The sequence below is a fragment of the Sinohyriopsis cumingii genome, unplaced genomic scaffold (assembly GCF_028554795.1).
Source record: "Sinohyriopsis cumingii isolate HCF-2022 unplaced genomic scaffold, ASM2855479v2 utg000873l, whole genome shotgun sequence".
Lineage (NCBI taxonomy): Eukaryota > Metazoa > Mollusca > Bivalvia > Unionida > Unionidae > Sinohyriopsis > Sinohyriopsis cumingii.
The window spans coordinates 1,259,257-1,283,305 of record NW_028315938.1 but is presented as its reverse complement, the minus strand read 5'-3'; the positions used below and the strand labels follow the sequence as shown (position 1 = coordinate 1,283,305).

Here is a 24,049-nt window from a genome sequence, read left to right as displayed (position 1 = left end):
ACTACCCAAGATCAATATTTATGACTGTTACACAAATGCTGGATGCTTGATTACGCGCTAGATTAAGATCAACATTAAGATTCGGTGTGGTCATGAAGTATGAATTAACAATAGGATAATAGTTATTCATCAATCCGAGATTGTGTGAGAAGCGATTCAGAAGAGATAAAAACAACATAACCTGGTAGAAGCTCAAACCTTGCCGTAATTATTCATCGACTTCAACAAACTGTAAAATTTGACCGAGTTGCTGAAAGGGTTGAATATATGATAAGGAACTATTATCTGGAATAAGGAAAAAATAATTGATTACGAGAAATTTTATGAAAGGTGATTTTTAAAACATAAATAATGATATAAAGAGGGAAAATATCAAGAAGTTTTGGAACCACAGAAAGCGCAGGTAGAAAGTTTGAGAAGAATGATACCGGAAATTGAACAGAGAATGCCGGGCAGAAAGGAGAAACACATACGGGCGATTAAGATACATTATTATAGAATAATGGTGATATGCAACTTTGGTGGAGGAAATATAAGGCTTGGCTGTATGCAGCTACGAAATGAAAAGGCACTTTATTTGGAGCAAATACTGTAGTCATGTGTTGAGTTAATGAATAAAAATGAAAAGTGTCAAAGCTATTATAATTTTAATGACAGTGACCTTGACGCATTTTGAATAACCCTGTCCTTTTCGTTTAGCCTGCAGCAGTCAGGTAACAACATACGACATTTCATATTGTCCTTAATAACAACATATTTAGCACTTTCATGCACCAGTTGTATATCGTAATCGTCACAACTGCAGCTTTCTGAAACAAGGAAGAGCTACGAAATACCAGGCTTTGTCATCAAAAGTGATTTAGAACCCACAGATCCAGATATCTCTGAAGAAAGCATCTGAACAACACTATATAGCAATTTAGTAGACACAAAATGACATAATTTCTGCAAATTCATCTGAGACAAAATCATAAAAGTAATATAAGTTGCTTCTTAATAGAACAATCTTTAATTATCGCAATATATCAACGGTAAAAATTATTTTTACACGTTCATGCTTGTAAAAGTTTTAAATGTGTAGAAATTTTAAACAAATTAAGTAACATTAAATCTTTATTCAGCCTATACTCCAAAACCATGGAAACAAGTCGCCAACTGAAAAGAGGCTCATCATTTAATGCACTCTTTTGTAGCAGAATTCATGTTTCCGAACGTGTTAGTAAAAATCCTGCCTTCATAAGTCACATATACATAATGATTCTTTAAAAAGAGTTTCTTATTTTACTCTCCTCTTGCATAGTACATATTGTAATTGATAGTGGGTGACTCTTGCTAGCTGTTTATGATGTCCAAGCACAAGGCAAGTTTTCTGTGTGTATGAGTGGTTACTGAAGTGTTCTGTTGTATACATACGGCATGACGTTATTCCTTAGACTTATAGAATAATGGTGACCTTGCGCAATTTTGGCATGATGTATGGAGTTCCATAAGTGGAACTAATGTTGTTTGCAAGCTATTTTCTTAGAGAAATCTCTTTCTACCAAATGGTATTTCATGTTTCCTCTGGAATGTAATATTAAAAACTTCCATTCGTATTATACTACCTGCACATTGTAGTTCAATGTACTTTTTATAACATATATCGTGATCGTGTTTTGATGGATTATGGTCCGTAAAGACCCTTTTATTCTGGATGGTTATAATCTGCAACAATCAAAGATTTGGACATTTTGCAGTTGCAAGTAGAAATGCTGCCTGTCACAAATACCTCTACATCATGTGTAATTGTTGTAGATTAGAATCATAAATGATACTAAATTTGTTTCAGTATGACTCTATAGCTGTAAGTAGGCTTTGAAAATTATTTGACCACTATACATAATCATGACCCTGGGTCGTCACGTAACACCTTCGTATCTGTTTTACTCTACTCATAATGACATGTTCAACCATGTTCGTATTTTCCCAAACAATAAACTTTGCATTTGTTGCGATTCAATGCCTTGGAACTTCCTATATATATATATATATACGCTGGCGGAAACACTGCCCGTTCATGTTTTACCCTGTTTAAAGCATACAATGGCATTTTATATAAAAAATAAACGTGGTGTCTGCTGTTAGTAGAAGTGACACAGTCAGACCTTGTCAAATAATTAAGTACGCCTATTTCAAGGTGCTCATAGCGAAATTCCTTTGCAGTGTCAGATAAAACAACTTTTAGAAAGACGTACGCATAAGTAACTAATAAATGACCGTCAGTGAATACGGCACCAGCATGGATTTTGTAAGTATGTCATATGTATCCAATTATTTCTAACGTCTTTTAAATTTCATACTGATTTTGAGCTTGTTTATATTTGAAGATAGCGTTTGCTAATTTTCTCAGATACATGCACCGAATTGAACTTCATCGTGGTATATTGATCAGTAAAACACATACTTTGATTGGGAAACCTGGATGCCATTTTAATGTTATGGCCCACAAACATTTATGCTCTTGGACATCTTCATCACTGACCTCATCAAAATGTCACTCCCTTCAGATGCAGTGGGCGAATTACCCTTTTTTCTGGGTGTACTCATGCACACTTTCTGCAGATTACTTTGAGGTTTATTTTCCACAAAAATCTGCCCAAGCTGATTTTGCTCCATTTGTCACTGCCAGTGTAACCGCCTTATCAATGTGCAATAAATAGCTCTCATCAAATGTATACAGAATTTTCGGGCCTCTTTGTTTGAATCTGTGTGAGGTATTCAAGCAATACCGTGTTTTCATTGTATTCTTTCCATTCTTTCCATTTTTGCTGTCCCAGTGTCTTGGCAGATTAAAACCGTTGCTAGACACCTCCCTAAATTCCTTCAGTATATTTTGGAAATTGATTAACTGATCAATGTTCGACTTTTGTATATAAACCAGTGCATGTATTTCTTCAATACGAAAATATTTATAACTCATCTCAACTCATCTACATATTAGTTTTTGAAAGTTCAGCACTATCAGGCAGTTGCTGTGAGAAAATCAATGCACAACTTCTGCTGATAAAATTATAGTTACAATCAGTAACACGGGCCTGTTTGTATATAGTATCAATAGGTACTATTCTTCAACCACAGGCACAAGTTGTATCAAATGGTGAGTTTTGCTCTTTCTTGTTCCTCAATGTACGGTACATTGTTCGCTACTGCGCAATGCTAACATCACATACAGTGTTATTCTGCTCACTGTTACAATACGTACCTGTTGGCATACTGTTCATTGCTAAACTACACGTACATGATGTTATACTGCTCACTACTAACTATCTGGCATATGACCTACACAAGCATCGTAATATAGATAACCTATTTAGATAAAATAACAGGTACCTACGCCGCTGTGGACTTAAGCTAATGTGCACTACCCTCTCATCATTCGGCACACAAGTGTTTCTTTCTAAAGATTTATACACTGCATGCAGCATAGTACTGCACTGCCTTCAACTGCTGAGCTGTTTGTAAGGTAAGTGTTTAAATGTTGCCAATAACCTATTCTTAAATATGTGAACACATTTTGTTGTTTTACATTTTTTTTGAAAGCAATACTACACCAAATATATACTGGAAATGCGTATACAATAAGGCAGAGTTGTGTGTGGTAGGTGGTATCACCGTATCTTTATAGCATCTACCCGTATAGTTTACTTAAATGTGTATGGTACAGCAGTACTGAGCTGTCTACCAACCCCCATGCCCCCTCCAGCTTTACAAAACAAAATCTTGTATTTGAATCAAATACATTCTTCAAGTTTTCATGTATATCGTCTTCATTAATTGGATAACTGATGTTAGTGACGATGATGATGATGATGATGATGATGATAATGAGTAGGTGAGGAGGAGGACGCTGAATGTCATTACAGCTGCATCTTCCGTCACATCTCTGATATCATTCCCGGTCTCATTAGCCCAACATGTAATCCTTTACAGATTGTTCAAAATCCAGGATTGTTTTTGCGACATAAAAGCCAATAAAACACTTAAATAGTACGCTTTCATCATGCATGTACTCATTCCACATTGAAATTACATATAATCATCCATTCACATCCTTTCAGAAGTATATTTACATCCAATCACACCTTCATTGTCTTTGTTTTTTGCTAGTTGGCTGCCGTTATTCATTTTTGGTTAAAATTAATTCGTGATCTCTTGTTTCTCTCAGTACTCTGTTAAGTAATCCTTTCTAAGTGAAAAAATATTGAACCCTTTGGACGTATCTCTTCTTAAATGGTATTTATTTCTAGGATCCACAGACGGTGACCGTTTAAGAAAAGTGATCAATAATAGCAGGTGACCTATAAAGGATGGTTAAACGAGCATTACATATAGGGATATTGAGGAGTTTTGTATGTAGGGATACTGATGAATTCATGCAGGGATAGTGACAAGCATTGCATGTAGGAATATTGACGAGTATTTTTTGCAGATATATTGGCTAGCATTACTGATAGAGAGACGTGTCATTAATTAGATTATTTGTTACATGGTGTGTCACGAAGTGGCAGCGTTTCTCTTTACGCACATTTGTGCGTCAGGGACGCACTCTAGAGAAACATGGCGCATACGTTTTGTTGCCGTGCGTTTTTTCTTTCTTTTTTTGGACGCAAAGGATTCGCATAAATGAATCGGGATTTATGTAATATCCAATGTTTTGGATGAGGGATGGCATCGTGTATTCTTGGAACATGTGCATAGTCTGGTTCCCTGCTTCGTATCCTACCTGCCTTGTACTCCGCTATTCGTATAGCGGGGTGCAACGCAGGGAGCATAAACGGGGAATCAGACTAGCAAAGGCAATGTTATGAATACAAAAGAGTGGCTGTGGATCTAACTTTAATGAAAAACGGAGAAAATAATTATCTTTGCTGGAATACGGCACATCCATTAGGATTAATGGTGTGACTTTTGATTGCATGATTGCGAAGACTGCAAAAGTGAATAATCCTTTCGTGACAGGGTTTAAGAATGTAAATATGCCTTGTTCGCCACTATGTATCCGGAGAACACATTATCACCCAAGACATTCTATCACAACAAAGAAATCAGTTATTGCTGAGACAAATGCGTTATTTGGATTACAAAGTCAGGGAGTCATTGCAGATTTTGTTGATTTTTAACTTGATACAAAAAAAAAAGATCTTAAAGTTCCAGGGTAACTTATTAGAAGTAAAATGAAACCGATGATAGTACACAATTTATGACAGGTAGTAAATGAACTACCATTTTGGTTAAAAAGATTTAATTAGCTTTTTGTATTGGCTTATATGTAATGCGTTGGTCTATAATATAGCTACAAAAAGGTTATATAAAGACTGTTAAAAGTACGACTTTGAAATGATAGAAAAATGAACTAATACAATTATTCTTTGAATGGACAATGCATTCTTTTGTTAATTATGTCATTAGGTATATTTGTATTTTTGAGAGAGAGAGAGAGAGAGAGAGAGAGAGAGAGAGAGAGAGCGAATTGTGTGCAAGCTGCAATATCCTATTTTAAGCTGAAAAAGTACGGGCGAGATGAAAAATTTTCAGTACATTTTGACCCCCATATTTTTTATTTGACCCCCAGTTCTGACACCAATGTTTTTACCATCAAGTTTCACCCCTGGGGGATACACTGCGAGGTGGGGATGTGTGAGATTTCCCACTCCTTATGGTTGTGGTTGAGGAGCATTGTATGTAGGGATATCGACGATTTCATGTAGGAATATTGACAAGCATTATTTGTAGGGATATTGAAAAGTAATGCATGTGGGGATATTTTCGAGCATTGTATGTACTGATATTGACGAGCACTATATATCGGGATATTGACGAGCATTGTATGTACCGATGATAGCGAGCTTTGTACGTAGGGATATTGACGAACATTGTACATAAGGGCATTGATGAGCGTTGTATGTTAACATCACCTGGTCAGTTTGAGATCACTATCAGTGACAGGGTCACCGTTGCAGCATTTATATGCCTTCTCTCACTCTCTCGCCTTGCAGTTTCGGGTCACCAACCGTCTTGGTTGTATACTGTGATTTTTCCCACTGTGCAATACAGGTATGGAGCATTTTTACCTTCATATAACAATATAATACTCTGCTTAAATATGTGTCATGTTTGTTCCTTCTCTGGGATTGTAAATATTCTAACTATTTAGGGACCGCTCTGGTGGTCTAGTGGTTAGAGCGTGCGCCTCTGAAGCGGACGGTTGTGGGTTCGATCCAGGCCGATTCTTACCAAAGATTTACAAAATGGTACTAACAGCTGCCTCGCTTGGCGCTCAGCATGAAGAGGTTAGTATTTTGACTGATCGGCCTGGTGTTCGGATAATGTGACTCAGTGGGACATCATGCTACATGTCTGCTGTATGTTGCCCAAGTGCTAAACTATCACACTGCAGATATCGTAGCAATATGGCTGAAAAATTGTTAAAGCTACGTTCAAAATACAAAAATCACACACATCACACACTCACTATTTAGGTCAGATATATTCTATCATAATTTAACATAACTATATATACTCAGTTCGTTTCCAAATACATACTCGCCTTAATAACAGAAAATTAAAGACTTTCTAGCTCCTACTCGCATTCTTAACTAAAACTATGACATAATTAGATCTAAAACACCATACTCGGTGTGGGCTGTCAATTACCAGATGACTATATCTGTCGGCACACGCTCGTTATGTTAAAACAGTCGATTGTCGGTTGAAGAAAATAAATAACTTAATTACACAAACGAAATAATGGGCCTTCTCTCCTTGTCTTATGTCACTTTGATAATTAGCGATTCATTGACACAGACATAGAAAAATACATTCTTGCCATACATGAGACAAATAATATTTATAAAGATAATTTATTTGTTACAATTCGCATCAGAATAAATACACGAACTCCCTTCTGTACATGATCCATAGTACATAAAGAACTACTAAATCTGAACATAATACATTAGTCATATAATACTTGAGAGAAAATGAATGGAAGTAATTTATTTCTGAACTCAGAGAATTCATGCATGAATTTAAAATGAATACATTCAACAAATAATTACAAGCTTACATCAATGCCCATCATTGAACATATATTGTATGCAACTGAGACTAACCTTGTGTTTTATTCGAGACTCGCAACTTTCTAGATTAATCTCTCTCCTTTCGAGTCCCTTCCTTTCAGGCACGCGTCCTTGAACAATTCAACTAATTTCCTGAGCTAAATTTAGGATCGCCTCAGAAACCTAGACTGAATAATTTTGCGATGGCAATTTCTTAAAAGCCTGTATTCCATCAGAGATGATACACCCATCGTTTAGATTAGCCAACAGGAATTGTAAATTGTATCACTACCATCGAAGTCAGAATAATCTCTTTAGGCCGCCTTGATTTCGAATGACCCAAGGCATCCCATAAATGTTCCTTCTTTGTCTCATCTCTTTTCATTTGCCGCTATTGACCTTGCACTAATATTGTCCTCTGTCTATTTCTAAATGTTTACAGGTTTAGAATTTACAATTTGAACATCATGGTAGATTTTGTTTGTTCGAGTTGGAAGATCTGGGAACAGTGCTCATATTGACGTATTAGCTGTTTTAACTCAATCTTTTCCTGTGGCTGTAGATGTGAAAGTTTGTTGTCCAGATTATTTAATATTTCAGAAGCTCTGAATTTTAGTCTGACAGCAAATGTGATGCAGTAGAGACGAACATTAACACTGGCTTTCTCTGCTACCCGAATACGAATGCAATCAATAGAAGAAGACTTCAAAGATAAGGCAAAGTAGAGCTAAGTACCTGACGATAAAATGCACTTACGCTTTTATGCCAATTAATGTCGCAAAAGGGATAAGCTTCTCAGAATCACCAGTATAGAACATATTTTTCATAGTCAAATGAGAAAGAGTTTTATTTGACGAAGCAAATATACTGCTTTGAAAACAATACCGTGACCTTGACGTTTAATATATAAGAGCATTTTGAATAGCCCTGTCCTTTTTGTTTGGCCTGCAACAGTCAGGTAACAACTTACAATATTTCAGATTTTCCTTTCATAACAACATATTTTAGCACTTTCATGCACCAATTGTATATCGTAATCTTCACGAGATTTGCAAATAAGAGCAGTATGTAATAATAAAGTCAAGTGCTCTTTTCCTCGACTTTAACTATTTAGCAAATTTTTTTGCAATGTCATTTCTTTTTATCGTTTTGCACTTGTAATTTAATTCGCATGTATGTGTCTTCTTTTTCTCATTCTTTATCACGCTCCTTTGAGTTTTATATATTATTTTCAATAAGTTCTTTCTCTTTATGGGTTAATTGCCGTAGAGTCGCAACACTTCCTTATTAATTATCATTTCGTTATCTTCTATTTTCATTTGCAATTTCTATCGCACTTCCCTTTCTTCTTTTTCTTGTTTTTATTCAATGTTGTCCTCTTTCTGATTTTAGTAATTGCCGTCCGAGGTTTACACTTTCCTAACTCTATTTACAGCTTAGTTTTTTATTTCATTTCAGAATCCGATATGTACTAGTCAGACACATAGCACCACATTCTTATGAAAAATATTTGGTATTTATTGTTTTACCAGATATGCGTTCATTTCTGAGATAGATTAATATCCATTAAGCTCAATAAATTCATCTTTTTAAAAACTGAAGTCCTTCCCGTTGAAGGATTTTAAATAACGTGAGTATTGAAGAGGGTCACATTATCGTCAGTGGAAATTAGCATTACAATACCCCCTGGGTCACTTTAGCGGCAAGATTTGTTCAGATCACACTGGTTACGTTTAGCGTCAAGAGAAATTTAACATGGGACTGGTGGGACAGAGACAGAGATAACTCAGACAACAGATACTAGCCAAACAACGATACAACACACTAAAAAACGTTTTGAGGCAAGAAAGCAAATTTTGACGCCAAAGTGACCTAGGGGGTATTATGATGATAAAGTGCAACTTCTATACTAACGTGATACCTCGCAATGTTCCCCACCCAACTTAATCGTCCAAGCAGAATTATACTCCACACAGCACGCAGATACACTACAGAGGCCGTACTTAAACTGGTAAACAACTCATCTTTAACTATCAAAGCAATTTCAATCTACAGCTCGAACCAAAGGTTATATATATATATATATATATATATATATATATATATATATATATATATATATATATATATATATATATATAATGTGAGGTTATATATGGAGAAAGATAATTACTTTTCATTTACCACACAATAATATAGTTATGTCTATGTTTATTTCACCCAGCTGTAGAGATTCTCTTTCAGTCGCAAAAACCAAAAATTTTGAAAAGTAGACCTACCTTCGGTTTTACATTACAGAATCATACATAATGTGTTTTAACCTGCTATTTTCAGTTTTGACTTTTCAACATGGAATTAGCACACTTTTAATGGGAAATTAGTGTCAACGCATACTTAGTCTCTGCTTTTCATTTGAAATCTACACCTTTTAATACAAGCTGGTGATACATGCTAGTAATATTTGATTCGTTCAGAGTTGAGATATACATGATGTTCTTACCAATATTCCTTATTTACCCTCTTATATATTTGTGTTTGTATGTCTTATGTCGGGAAACATGTGTATCAAAGTGATAATAATTGACAATAACTTTATATTGAATATTATGTCAAAGCAGATAGCTCCAATGAAATAAACCACGATTTAATTATTTTTTCTCCAAAAAGTAACGATATGCAAAGGTTCCGGGTGTGGTGGTAACTGCGTATCATGCATATTACTTAGAAATGATTTACAGGCCAACACATATGAAAGGATATATACTGTAACGTTGATAAAAAAGCCCTCGTCTCTGGGCGGCATTTACAAATCCTCTTATCAATGATTTCTATAACTTACATATACAAGTCGATATTAAAGCTGATCCCTAAGATAGTGGACTAACCCTAACCCTAACATATGGAAATGCTTTGTTTAGATTCAAAACGAGACGAGTCTATCTGGATATTTTGAAAATTGGAGGATGGAGATCTTTTGACATCAGTATTACTCAGAATATGTTACAAAATGGCTAGCAATAAATGTGTGCATGAATGCAACACAAATTTTGCATATATATATATATATATATATATATATATATATATCACAGCCGACTGATATAATTAGATGACTGACTCCAGTCCAATATACTCTCTTACCACATAAATGTTTATACCCGATCTAGAAACTCACTTGCCACTTCAGACACTCTTGTTCTCATTGTTCCCACTGTTCAAATACAATTAAATGGACAAAGTTCATTTCGTACTTGGACCCATTGATCTTCGACACAAAGTCACATTAATCTCATTCCAGAACGTGCTTAAAAGTCACATATTTCAGTTACAAGAACAGACTTGAAGACTAGCTAATGTTTACTTCTAAGAACAGACTTGAAGACTAGATAATGTTTACTTCCTTAGGTATCTTCAGCATGGTATAGAGTTATAATTATATAGTGTTTCTTTTAGTAATAATGCAGTTGTCTGTGATAGTTCCTGCTTTGTAATATTGTAAAACGCATAGTTCTTGTACTAAGTCCAGATTATTATTGTTATCATTTATTATTATTATTATTATTATTATAAGTGTATGCGTACGTGTTTTTTCTGGCTTTCATAGACTCACTTGTTCAAGTAAAACGCTACGACCAAAATCCAAGATAACTTCTAGACCTCTTAAGGTCTGAATAATAAGGGGAAGTTTAAAAGCAAGATATAAAAAATGGAAGGCAGCAAGAAGAAATCATAGAAAACATGTACAACTTATGCCAAATTTGTGCTGTCTCCGGTCTAATAAATGTGTGTAGAATTCGATGTACGTTCCCATCGAAACAAACACACACACACACACACACACACACACACACACACACACACACACAAACACACACACACACACACACACACACACACACACATATATATATATATATATATATATATATATATATATATATATATATATATATATATATATATATATATATAGATAGATAGATAGATAGATAGATAGATAGATTGCATGGTTCATTGAATAAATACTATAACTAATTTTCTCTATAAATGTTGATTTGTGGTCCGAGATGTCATTTTAGTAAATACATTTAATATTAGAAGTAAACATGTTGATAAGTTCCTGCTTAACTTTTATCCATGGTTGTTGATGCTATTGATCATTCTTTAAAAGCATCTTACATACCTTGTTTTGATTATAGATGATATTTTGCATAATTTGAAAGCTGTAAATAGTTTATTTACTTCGTTTTGAGTTCTAGATCAGCCTTTATTATGGACTTGGAAGATTCTAGATAATGACCCTGTTTACATTTTTGCGTAATTGTCTGTTAGAAATATGTAATTGTATTGCGACATAACTCTAGCTGGAATGTATTGCTACGCAGATTAGTCAGAGATGCATTGAGACATAGAGTAGAGGTAAGGTAAAAAAGGGCAAATAAGTAAAGAAATAGTCATATTCCTGACCCTATTTTATTTTCAATTTGCAGACGTATTTACTGTTTTATTGATATATAATTTGATATCAATACATCACGTATTCCCAATATGACCCTGGCAAAAGCCAATAATTGTATTTAAGTAAAAATTGTTCACTTGGCTGTTACTAAGTTTTAAATTAAGGTCAGGATGTACGTTAGCATTAGCTGTTTACCAAAAGTGTCAGGTCAAACTGACTTTCCGAAAAATAAGCACAAATCACGTTAGCAAGATTACATTATAATAGCATGTAATGGATTAAAAATGTATAACTGGCAAACAAGCAAATTAAATTAAAATAAATACAAATTAAATCAGATATACGTAACATCTTGATAGGGAAAACCGATAATATTCTAATAATATTAAAAGCTGCTTGTGCACACGAATGAAATGTGTCTATATATATATATATATATATATATATATATATATATATATATGCAATGTGGTTGGACATATACAGGATTGGTTGGGGAAGTATCTATCCAGCTCAGCTATCTCTTTTTTATTTAGTCATTCATTTAACATTTTGTAGAACACAACAGTCTTTTTAGGCAGAAGCACATATGAAATGTTAAAACATCAATGGCCATGTCTATAATGTATACGCTGTTACAAGTCCATCGTCTTTAACTAAGTAATATAATAAAGCAAACCCCACAAGAGTTGTAAAATTTAACAAATAATATAATTCTCTAACCTACAAATAAAAGATTAAGAGGAATCTGCATTATTGTTAATTCAATCCTAATAATGTTATCACTAGTCCAGAGTTTGCAGAGTTCCAACTGGATTTCAGCGTTATTGAGGTCATGGATGAATTGATGTACCAAAGATCTGAACCTTGCTGATGTGCTAACAGACTTGACCATTTACAATAATTTCCTTAATTTATTTTGAATGAGATCACTACATTCCCAAACTAAGTTTTTAGTCCAAAATCAATGAACACTTTCTAATTCCAGTGAATAAATAAATAAATAAATCATTCCAAATTGTAACTGAAAAGAACGAAATGATTTATATAAGACTGAACAAAGAATAGAAATAAGAATAACTGTGTTTATCTCCCTTTTTCATATACGTGTTCACCACATGTTGCTAAACGTCTCTATCTGAAATATGTCACATTATATCCCATGATGACACATATCGCAACATTTCAAACATCCAAGTGATGTGACAACATGGCTGTTGAATAGCCAACAACACTGGTGCAAACTTGTGCTCTTCTGCCTCAACGACAATTGCGTAATAGGTGACAATCTCTCCTTACAAAAACATTCAGAAACTGACATGGAAATCCCTCAATTTGCACACTGACAACCAGATAGACCATAATATCGTTACAACATATTAGCGCAGTTCTCTTCAAGGTGTCAATGTCCATCGCTGTGCGTATGTCAACGTACCACACAACAACAGCGAAATGTGTTTGACATCAGCAGGCTTTGCTCACCGGAGAAAATGAGAGATTTTAGCATTGAGCTTAGACATCGTTTTAAAGCAGCAATGAAAATCGTTGGTTATCGATAAAAAAAGGAAAAGGAATGGATAACATTACAGACATGGAAGAGAATATATAAAAGGAGAATGTCCTAAGACAATTTGTTGAGTGCTAAATCACCAAGGTTCATTGAATGAGCACGGAAAGGTTATCAGCTAAAAGATAAAGAAGTCAAACGGAGTACATTAGAATTTGGATTAGAGTTATCACAAGATCTCAAATCATATTTATAAGTCGAAATATAAAAATGATATAAAAGCTTTTACAAAGTTTTATTTACACATTTGTTGAGGAATTTGAAATGAAGCAGAACATGCAGCAGCAAGGTGTAACTGAACATGGTATACAACATACAAAACAACTATGTGTACAAGGTCCAACCAATCCATGCCAGTTAAAGATAGATAGAGAAGAGTGATCAAAGCGCAATGTGAGCAGATTGCGATATGGGTCCAGCACTTTCTTTTTAATTGTTTAATGACCATGATACTTGAAGAGGATTCTGAGGTATACAATCTTTCCAAACTTTCTTCACATTCAAAGTGATATGCAGGCTAAAATTCCAGAACTAAAAATGCATCCTTGATTAGATCAGACAAATTCGGAAAGGTCAAAATGTGTAAATAAAACTTTGTAAAAGCTTTTACTATCGGCTTTATATTCCTACAAGTAAATACCTTTCGAATTCTTATTGACGCACACCTTGTGATCAGGAAGTATTGATTGCTTGACTTGTTCTTAGGTAAATGACCGTCAGATATATTATGTTTGTGTTTTCTACCATTGGCAAGTGTGACAAGATGTACATTATTTTGCAAGCATCATTTTTAAACTTCGACTTATAAATATGATTTGAGATCTTGTGATAATTCTAATTGTTTCCCAAATGACCAGTCTAAAGGTTTTTCATTGAATGAACGAAGAACTTGCTGTCGATATTACTGCGGAACAATAATTTGATAAAGCACGGAGCAATTGTCATGAACGACAACTAGGATAGTCTCCATTGTCATAAGGATGCCATTTTTCACAACATTACAAACTAGTAATTATGTGGCTTCAGGTTTGCTAATAGCTTTCGGAAACAATCAGTAAATCACTGGATCTTATTCGCATGAGACAACTATTGACTGTAGCATGTTACCCTGACTGGAATAAGGAGAATGAGTTGTAAAAAAGAGGATCACTCTAACCAATACGCGCGATTGATCAATACCAGGAGCAAACGTGCCTTCATCAAAAGACTGACCAATAAAGTCGTCAGCTAATGGAATAATTCGACGAGCAACATAATTCTCAATATATAGTTTTGCAATAGCTCTAGAAACTGCACTAGCGGGGTATTAATCAGGGATTTCATTTTCATTTGGATCAAGCTTCTGACCTGACCAAGGCGTATCAGTAACATGTACGTTAACCACAACCATGTCTAGTTAGGTCATTGCCTTGTGAAAATAAATATCTTCGATAGGTAAGTAAATTGCTGTTCCTTTCGACTGCCGTGGTTCCTGAGATTCAGTATAATGACAAATATACACATTGAAATTGGATTTTAACAACGCAGCACTCTATAAAAGTAAATTACCTGATAATAAACGAATTTGATAGGCTCTTGCGTACCTTAATATTCGAATAGTCATGAGCTTGACAGATCCGTCAATGAACGATAGAAACCATTTCGACATGAATATTTCATAACGATCCATAATAAAGTCAGACTTAGGTTTGATTGACTCAGCAAGGGTATTGCTTCCAAGAAACGCCCATGACCTTGATCTCTTAGAAATAAGAGCATTTGGAATAACTCTATCTTTATTACTTTGCTGATTTTCAATCTGTAGCAATCATACATAACGTGTCATTTCTTTTTTGTAGGAAGAGATACGAATTTCTGATCAGTTTTATCTTTTTGTTTCATTCTTAGATGGTTGTTTGCCCCACTCCCAAAAATAAATAACCGAGAAGAAAACGTAATGACAAACGAAAATTTGACAGTCGTGAAGCAATCATTAGCCTTAAGAGCATCATGTTCCAAAATTTATATCTATTCCCATCTTTTCCCATTATGATATATGTTGACATTACTACAGATGAAATGTTTGAGCTCCTTGAACTCTTAAAATAATACTGATATCATAATATTTATCAATCTTCCTCGTGGAGGACAGCCTTTCAAATAATCCTGCTGTGTTTCATATGGATTCGAGAGAGGTTCGTCCCATTTCTTTTCTACGATTCCTACACCTTTGTCTATAAGCCTCAGACACCAACTTGAAAATTTATTTCTTAACTATCATTATCGCCGCTCTGTTGTAGTAATAGTGAAACATTAATATATCAATTGCTAATACGTATCCTTGTAATAACAAAGTCTAGTGTTCTCTTGGCCATTGATTTTCTCTAAGTGAAGAGAATTTCAATCATATACGTTGTTTTTAAAGGGGAAACTAACCTGACATTATTAATAGCATATAAGCATTGACGTGTATGTGAAGAGATAGCAGTGTTCCCTCCTGCCAGTTCTAATTCTTTTGATTTTAATTGTATTATTCATTACTATATCTGCACAGTTCCCAGTCTTCTTTCTCGCTTTGCATCTGCATTTGCAGTTATCTCCCTTATTAGTTCTAATCTCTTGTTTAATTTGAATTTATATTAGCCTCTCCTCTCTCTCTCTTTCTTATTTCTGCATTTGAATTTGTCTTTTTCTTAAGTTTACCTGATTTAGAAACTATATTTTTTCTGTTTTAAGCTCAAACGCTTTAAATTATATGTCCGACTTGTCTTTCAATCATAAATCTCTTAATATCATATCAGATAGAGATAGATACGTGCTAATCAATTTCTAAACGGTTTTATCAAATATTCATTTCCGCCAGATACTGGATCAAAATATATATCTTCTTTTACTAAAGATGCCTTTACGGAAGAAATGGATTGATGTCTGGCAAGCTTAAGAAATAATAAAGGTTTTACAGTATCTTAAGGTTTCACCTTTTTTTAACTTGTCTATCAGTATGCAGTTGGTAAACGCAGTATATATTAGGTTCTTTAAATTATGTTAATTTAAAGAGTGAACTTTCAATTATATCCCCTGATGCAATTCTTTAACAATTATTCGATGTTGTTATAATATACATAATAACCCGAAATTAATCCGAAATTAATGAAAAAGCAATAAAATTAATGTCACTGACATTTTTTAAATAATGTTGCTAATAAAGAAATAACATAAAATAATAGTAAAATATAATATTGTTACACGCACACGGGTATTTACTTGACCGAGCGGTTGTCAAACCCTGGCGCGATTCTCGCTAGAAGTCATAAGTTTCCCCGACTTTCCAAAGACTTCCATACAACCTAAGTTGTAAATCAGAAAGCCAGACGTGTCCATTCTATACCTAAATTTTCCTCAAATTAATGCAAGACCACAGATAAACCAAACTGCCAACAATCTATCAACCGTACATCTGCGTGTTTTGGCTTCATTATGTTTCCGTACCATCAACCGTTCACGCCTTAGAACATATACGAGTACTCCCTAACAATGGGAACTATTTTAACTCCGCCACCTTAGGCCAGTCAATGTATGCTTTCCAGACACATTTCGCCGATATAACTGCACCATATTCGCCCGCATGGCGACATAAACGGTCTCTGCCAAGTCCCTTTTTATTTATGCCCTTGTGTAATTTACCGGTTTAATACCGTTAGTGCTGTCCTTGCAGTCACGCTACCAATGTATACCACTAGATTTTAATATGTACTATTTTACTCAGGGACAGTCATTTGGTATGGGTCGGAATTCACTACTAGTGAACCAGGACATCATGGAAACACACTAACACTTCACTCCGTGACGTTTGCTCCTATTGATTAGCTCATTAGTTCGGGCCAGGAATATTTCCATGGCGCCAAATTCCAATAATCAAACAAGTAATCACACAAATCTAAGAATTGCTTAAAAAACGGGGCACTACAACCACGTGCACATACTCTAAATTTACTACAATATAATTATATAATTTATATAATACCTTTTTCTTTACATTGCTGTCAGTATTATGCAGATAAATATTAAATTTGTACAAGTTCAGTTTCAGCATAATAATTATGAATTATTCTTTTTATAGACAAGACAACATGAACGTAAGACAACGTCATAAGGAATGGATAATGTGAAAAACAAGCTCTAAAATATAAAACATTTAGATAGTTAACAGTTTATGGGGGTGGACCTTCCTAATCTCTAACCAGTCATATATGATATGGGGGTGGACCTTCCTAAGCTTTAACCAGTCATGTATGATCGGATGGACTGGTATTTACTCACAAATAAATAAGAAAACTCAAAACATATAAATCAGAAAATCACACTACATCCGCCCCAGAAAAATAAATACAATCGTAATAATAAACAAAAATAAAGTCAAAGTATAGGCAGGAGTTGCAAAAAAAGAAGAACTGATAAGAAAAGAAACTTTCATGGAAAGTACATATAATAGACGAAAGATATAATGGAAAACTCATCCATGCTACCAGAAACGGCTGGCATGCTATAAACGTATATGCCAACATCAGATAATGAGAAAACCATCGATTGTGTTAGGTAGCTCATGAATTATTTTGGAGATTACGCGAGGGGACCAAGTCTAGTAGGAATGCAATTAAACATATAATACAAATAAATTTGGTGTTTTAGTAGAAAATTAAATATTATGTTCCAATAATATTACTAACTTAGCAATGTTTATCACAGTCTAACAAACTTCACAATAAATGTATTAAACAAATGCGGTGGGAGACGGCTGGAATATAATTGAATAAATAACCGCGGTATGACGTCCTCTGCCTAAATCTGTGAAATCAGAGGATGACTGGGAGGTGTTGCATCAGTATATTGCTCTCCTAGAAGAAATGTTCTGCAAACGGGTCGATCAGGAATTTCCGGAGCCTCCTTCCCTCATTAATCCCCCACCCCGAGAGAGGGAAAGAAAGAGAAAGAGAAAACGAGAGGAGACCTACCCGAAAAATACATAAATTAATGCAGCTGGGTGGGACATCATGCGACATGTCTGTGGCATGATGTCCCAGTGCTAGATATCACTATGAACTGCCAAACTGCCACAAAGCTATGTTTAAATCTAAATCATACACACACATCACATGCTTTTGGTCTTTAAAAGTATAAAAAAAGGAATTGCGCAACTAGAACAATAACTAAAATTAGTCAGCTTAGTATCGCTTATATAATATTTTGATCCAAACACTAATGTTTGAAGATGATGTGACAAAATGCCACAGCAAACCGTATCACAACTGTTCCACACACCAGTCTAGAGAACTGACACTTACAGTTTCATCATTTTGAACAATCGTTTTCGACGCTTATCTCGATAACCTGCTCATAATTGTAATATTATGTGTGTGCCTAAACGTAAGGCCCAGATATAACTAGGTGTGAACATCCAAAGGACAGGGGTTGTATATAGTGTCTAAACATATACAAGGAGAGGGAGGATCGAACGATCTATTATCCCAGGCAAGGTATAATGTGTTGTTTAAATTTCCATTGCATTTTATTTGGTTTTGGAGAAGAACAAAACACAAAAAATATTTATAACATTGATATACATTACCTTGTTACAATATTGGTTTCCTTTATGCGAGCGTAAATCAGAATGTCGACAAGACTTTCCAAGTTCCGAGTACTCCTTAGAAAGTTTTGCCAATTCTGTCAAATTCCACAATACATTAATTGACATTAAACGTAATTATTCTAATTACTACGAAAAGTAAATTCGCTTTGCTTCTGCAATAATATCCATACTACTGATTTGCAAATGTGAGAAAACTATGACGGTGTGATGTATGTACTTCGCCAAATAAAATGACGCTGAATGATGCTTCGGTCTATTTCCGCATAACTATTTAGCCACAATCGGTTCTATATTCCATTCATGAAGGTGTCTAAATAGGGTATATATATATATATATATATATATATATATATATATATATATATATATATATATATATATATATACAATCTGGTGGTTTTCTGCATAGTTGAATATATATATATATATTCAACTAGGCTATATATATATATATATATATATATATATATATATATATATATATATATATATATTCAACTAGGCAGAAAAACACCAGATTGTACGATCTTTGAACACAACTCAAGCAAAACGTTTTATTCTGTCGGAAAGAGTGATATCTGAAAATGTGAATCTGTAATGTGTTTTTTGGGTTGGGTGGGTGTAGGTTCTAGCCAGCTTGAAATAGTTAATGTTTTCCTTAACAGAACATGTTATAGAAATTGCCCTAGGTATATCATACCAGTGATACAATCTGTTTTTTTCAGCATGAATGAAATCTTACTTCGTCTGTGGATATATACGATGACAAGTAACGCAAGATGTGTCAAAAGAAAATGTTGTGAATTTAGCAAAGCTTTGGCCAGTTATTTATACTCTGTTGCGACTTAAATGTAACGCATATTATTGATATCAGCACATGGAATATATTATCAGAAACGGAAATTAGCAAATTAACAATATTGAATTAATCACAGTGAGATGGTAATAAAATAAAATTACAAATTATTAATACTAGATCAAAATAGGTAATTAGTAATATGGATTGGTTTAAAAGTTATTTGTTGCGTGAAGGCAAGATTGATATGATACACTAGCTGCTGCTTATATCCGCCGTCGATTGGTTATATGACACACGAATTAATGGTAGAAAATCACCAGTAACGTACAGAGCTTAGTCTGGCAAAGAATACTTAAAATTATTTTGAAACATTTCAACAGTTGTAACTCCACAACTAGTCATCTAATATGAATTAATGTTTTGTTTTCATTTTTTGAAGAGGAAAGTTTAAATTTCCAGCGAAAACCTAAAGACTAGAATAAGCACACATCAATGTTTAAAGACCAAGGATATTCAGTCCTGAAATGTTCCTTTAGCTCGTCTTACTAATGGTAGAGTGTTACTTATAATAGCAACATGGCACTGTAAAACACATGACTTGGATTAATGTTGTTAAATGTATATTCATTCCTCTCAGAGAATTAGTCGAAAAAATTACAAGTTTCTATACTAACATTTGACCATAAATCTGCAGGAATTGTTTTGCTTTTCAGGTCAAAATGACATAGAAGAATGGGACATGTAATATCGGCCACGATGACGACACAATTGGCAAGACATTTGCTTCAGTATGAAAAAATACAGTTAATAAGTACCAAATTTGCGAAGAAAATTAGTGCAGATGGATTTGATACCATGAGAGCATTGTGGACTACACAATCAATATTGCTTGAGACAATGACTTCATTAAACTCGAATACAAAAATAAAAGTATTTGGAAGTATGGGTGAAGGAATTTTCTATCCTGTAGATTTTAAATATGAAAAAGACATAGACTTTGTAACTATACCAAGCAATTATGTAGCGGTAGAAAATGATCATGATGTGATTCAGGATTGTTCTAATCTTGTGATTTGCTTAATTGAGGACGATCAGTCTTTACCAGGCTATTGTTACCTTTGCGTCAAAAATAAGGATCTGTCTTTGAGTCCTTTCCTTCACAAGTCGTATCTTTCTGGGTCGGCGTTCAAAGGTGCGTTGCAAAACGGAATGTTCATGATCATTCTTTGTCAAATCCTTGGCGGCTGTCAAGAAATATTTAACTATTGGCATGTCGATCAACCATATCAGCAAGGACCAGCAGTACATTATCGTGTAAGTTCCAAATTAACACCGGGTATATGCAAGAGCGATACTGTTGCTTTGATTGCCTGCCCAAAATGGCCTTCATGCGCTTCCAAATGGATCACAAGGAGAAGACTATATGACTGGCCCACAGAAACAATCATCGCAGAAATAGTAGATAAAGGAATATACTTAGCCCCAGTTGGCTGTAAAAGTCACCCAAGGAGAGATCTTCAATGGAGATATTCTTTCAATGAAGCAGAAAGACGTCTTGTCCGATCCTTCAACACAACTCAAGCAAAGTGTTATTCTCTGTTAAAAAGAGTAATATCTGAAAATGTGAAGCCGCACTTTGAGGGAGAAGATGTTATCAGCTCATATCATCTAAAGACCCTAATGTTCTGGACGATCGAAGAAACAGATCCACAAGTGTGGGTTCCTTCCAATTTGATAGGATGCGTTTTCCTTGTTCTGAACAGACTTATCAGGTGTGTGGATAGTAAACATTGTCCAAGTTATTTTATGCCACAAGAAAATCTGTTCCTTCTCAAGGTTACACCGGACAATAAGGACGAATTGTTAACGTGCATATATTCTTGCATGACAGAGAATTGGCTAGTTTTGATGAGACTTTCTAACTTTGCTTTTGATGAAGACTTCTTCAGATATATTCATCAAGAATACGACTCGGAAATGTATCCGACAGCTGCAATCATGCTTGCTCGCTTTGTCTTGGAAGGGATGGAGAATATACTTTTCCCAATGTGTCTTGCATCCTTGGACGTTTTCAAAATCCAGGAGTCAGACAGAATACGTTCTAAGTTTACAGATATAATAAAGCATTTAATTCGTCATGCAAACGACTGTGGTGATGAACGTGCAAAGAAAGGAATAAAAAATATAATTGCAAATGTTTGCAGCAGCTATGGGACCATGTGCCTTTCACGATCTCGCTGTCCGACTGTCGAGAATTCACAAAGAGCTGAAATCGATGACCTAGGATATAAATACATAAAACTGTCGTGCTTGAGAAAACAAGTGGAATGTCTAGCAAAGTACGCAAACTATGAATACGTGCGTGGAAATCTCCAGTCCGTTATCTTCACTGCAGACAACATACTTCCAATGTATTTCAATCGTTTAGGTATCGCGTTTATTATAAGCCCGCGTGTTCCGTTCGATATGCAGCTAAAAATGATTCAATATAAAGATAATTGTTTTCTCAACGAATCGGAACTGTGTGAGTTCATAGATAGTATGCATATCCAGAGAGAGATTACATTCACGAAGAATGAGATATATGCAGTCCCAGACAATGCAAAGGTTGAGATGTCCATGGATAAGCAAGTACGAGGTCCCATCGATCCCGTAATCAGATTCAAGCAATGTTTGGTGGTCGACCCATATTTGTATGTAACATACCTGAGTTTTCTAACATACTCTGATCTGAAGTATCAAGAAGAAGCAGACAAAGCCATAACACGAATGGAGACTATGTGTAGTATGTCTCCCTATTGTTATCAGACAACTTCCCTAAACCTGCTAGGTGACTGCTACCTGAAAAGAGGAAAGGTAGAAAAGGCTCTCCAGACGTTTGCCGTTTCAATGCAAAGGAACAACAAGAGAAATGCTGCACCATGGCATGTGGCTAGGCTGGTATGGAGAAAACTGTTAGAAACATGGTCACAGATTTAGATTATTAGGTAAGATCAAGTTAAAGCAAAAAATAATAATATTTATTTATATGGAAAATAGGAAAGTTTCACGGAAATACTAAAAGGTTAAATTGAGTGAAACGATTTGGTCATGAAAGATGTATGTAAAATAAGATTTTATTGGATCAGTAGGTTTTATCCAATATTGTTCTTTATTAAGTTTATTTTGAGTCTATCTAAAGAACATATTTGATAAAGCGTACCAATACATCGATCATGTCAGGCTGAGATGAATTCATGGGCTATATCATACGAATTCCTTCCTCCAACTCGGATGAAAAGTCGAATAGAATTCTGTATCTATTGTTTACATAGTTGTTATGATTTCAATATATCTTAGCAATACAATTCAAGGGAAATCAAAGGTAAATCTCGATGAATTTCAACTTGCGGAGATAAGTAAAACATATATCAAATGGGACTTTCGCTGTGCAAAACAGAACACGAGCTGAATCAAACAATATTATCTGGGTATGTGTTAAAGTGACTGAGAATAACATATACGTTAATAAAATGTTTTATTATGGGACAGTATATTCACTTTTAGTTCTTATCATGTCCTGATTGCCTCACATATTTACTTAGATGATATTACACGTGTGACCATATTTTGAAAACGGGTGTGAATATCATGTGTATGAAGCCCCTAGTATCGTATTGCAATATTAAAAGAGTTTCATTATTTAATTCCAAATGTAAAAGAGATCAAATTATAGTATAAGGACTGTGAATTACTCAAATACGTTATTGGCTAACGTTATTAAAGGCTACAACATTGTTTGTGGATTCACAACAGTATTGCTTGCGATCTAATGATATGAGATCATGACGCTGTTAAACATGAGCCATATGGAAAACAATGCAATTAGACTTCCATGTAAGATTTATTTATAAATGACAAGTATCACTGTACTAATTATGCTGTTTACATCCATGTATTTCTTTCATTTATCCATTTTTTCGAAGAAATTCTTGTCGTTAGTTTTAAGTAATGCATCACAAGATTATCTCCTCCACCTATGCACTAATGAGAACAAACTATATCTTAAATACAGCATAGGCTATGTTGCACGTTACGGATATAATGTCACGGAATGGTGTAAATGTTGTTCATTAAATACTTGTACTCGGGTTTCGTTTCTTTTCGCTGTACAACGATACCCGAGGGTGATTATATATATGGTCTATGTATTTCGAAATCGTGAGTACGATTTGTCCTATGCCACACGTGCAAGGTGCTTTCGATACAGCAAAACGAAAATTCTAAAGGTATAAATACGTTACTGCATGTAAAGGACCTTTACAATACTAATGGTTTTGTCAGCAAGCGGCGTGCTTAAAGGATTCGCACAACTCCAGCTGTAGGGCTGTGTGTGTTTGGGGGTAGGAATATCCGGGGTGTCCGGTGTTGTCCGAGTGTAGAAACGTCCGTTTGTCCGGAGCGTTTAAGGTGCCGGAGTGTCTAAAGTTTAGCGTCCGGAGTGTCTAATGTCAGGAGTGGC

General features: G+C 34.7%; 1 protein-coding gene across 3 annotated transcripts in view; it reads left to right on the top strand.

Annotated features, from left to right (window-relative positions):
• The first annotated feature begins 3,269 nt into the window (after positions 1–3,269).
• The window catches only part of LOC149773143 (uncharacterized), a 92,170-nt gene continuing 71,390 nt past the window's right edge, over positions 3,270–24,049 (top strand). For 2 of the 3 annotated variants that reach the window (XR_016417459.1, XM_089946749.1), the window contains exons 1-2: positions 3,270–3,502; positions 20,262–22,535. Coding sequence is in view for 1 of the 3 variants with exons in the window: in XM_089946749.1 (XP_089802875.1) it covers positions 20,281–22,527 (2,247 nt within the window). In the remaining 2 variants the exon portion in view is untranslated. The remainder of the gene's footprint in view (positions 3,503–20,261; positions 22,536–24,049) is intronic. The other variant, XR_016417460.1, reaches the window with a different exon arrangement.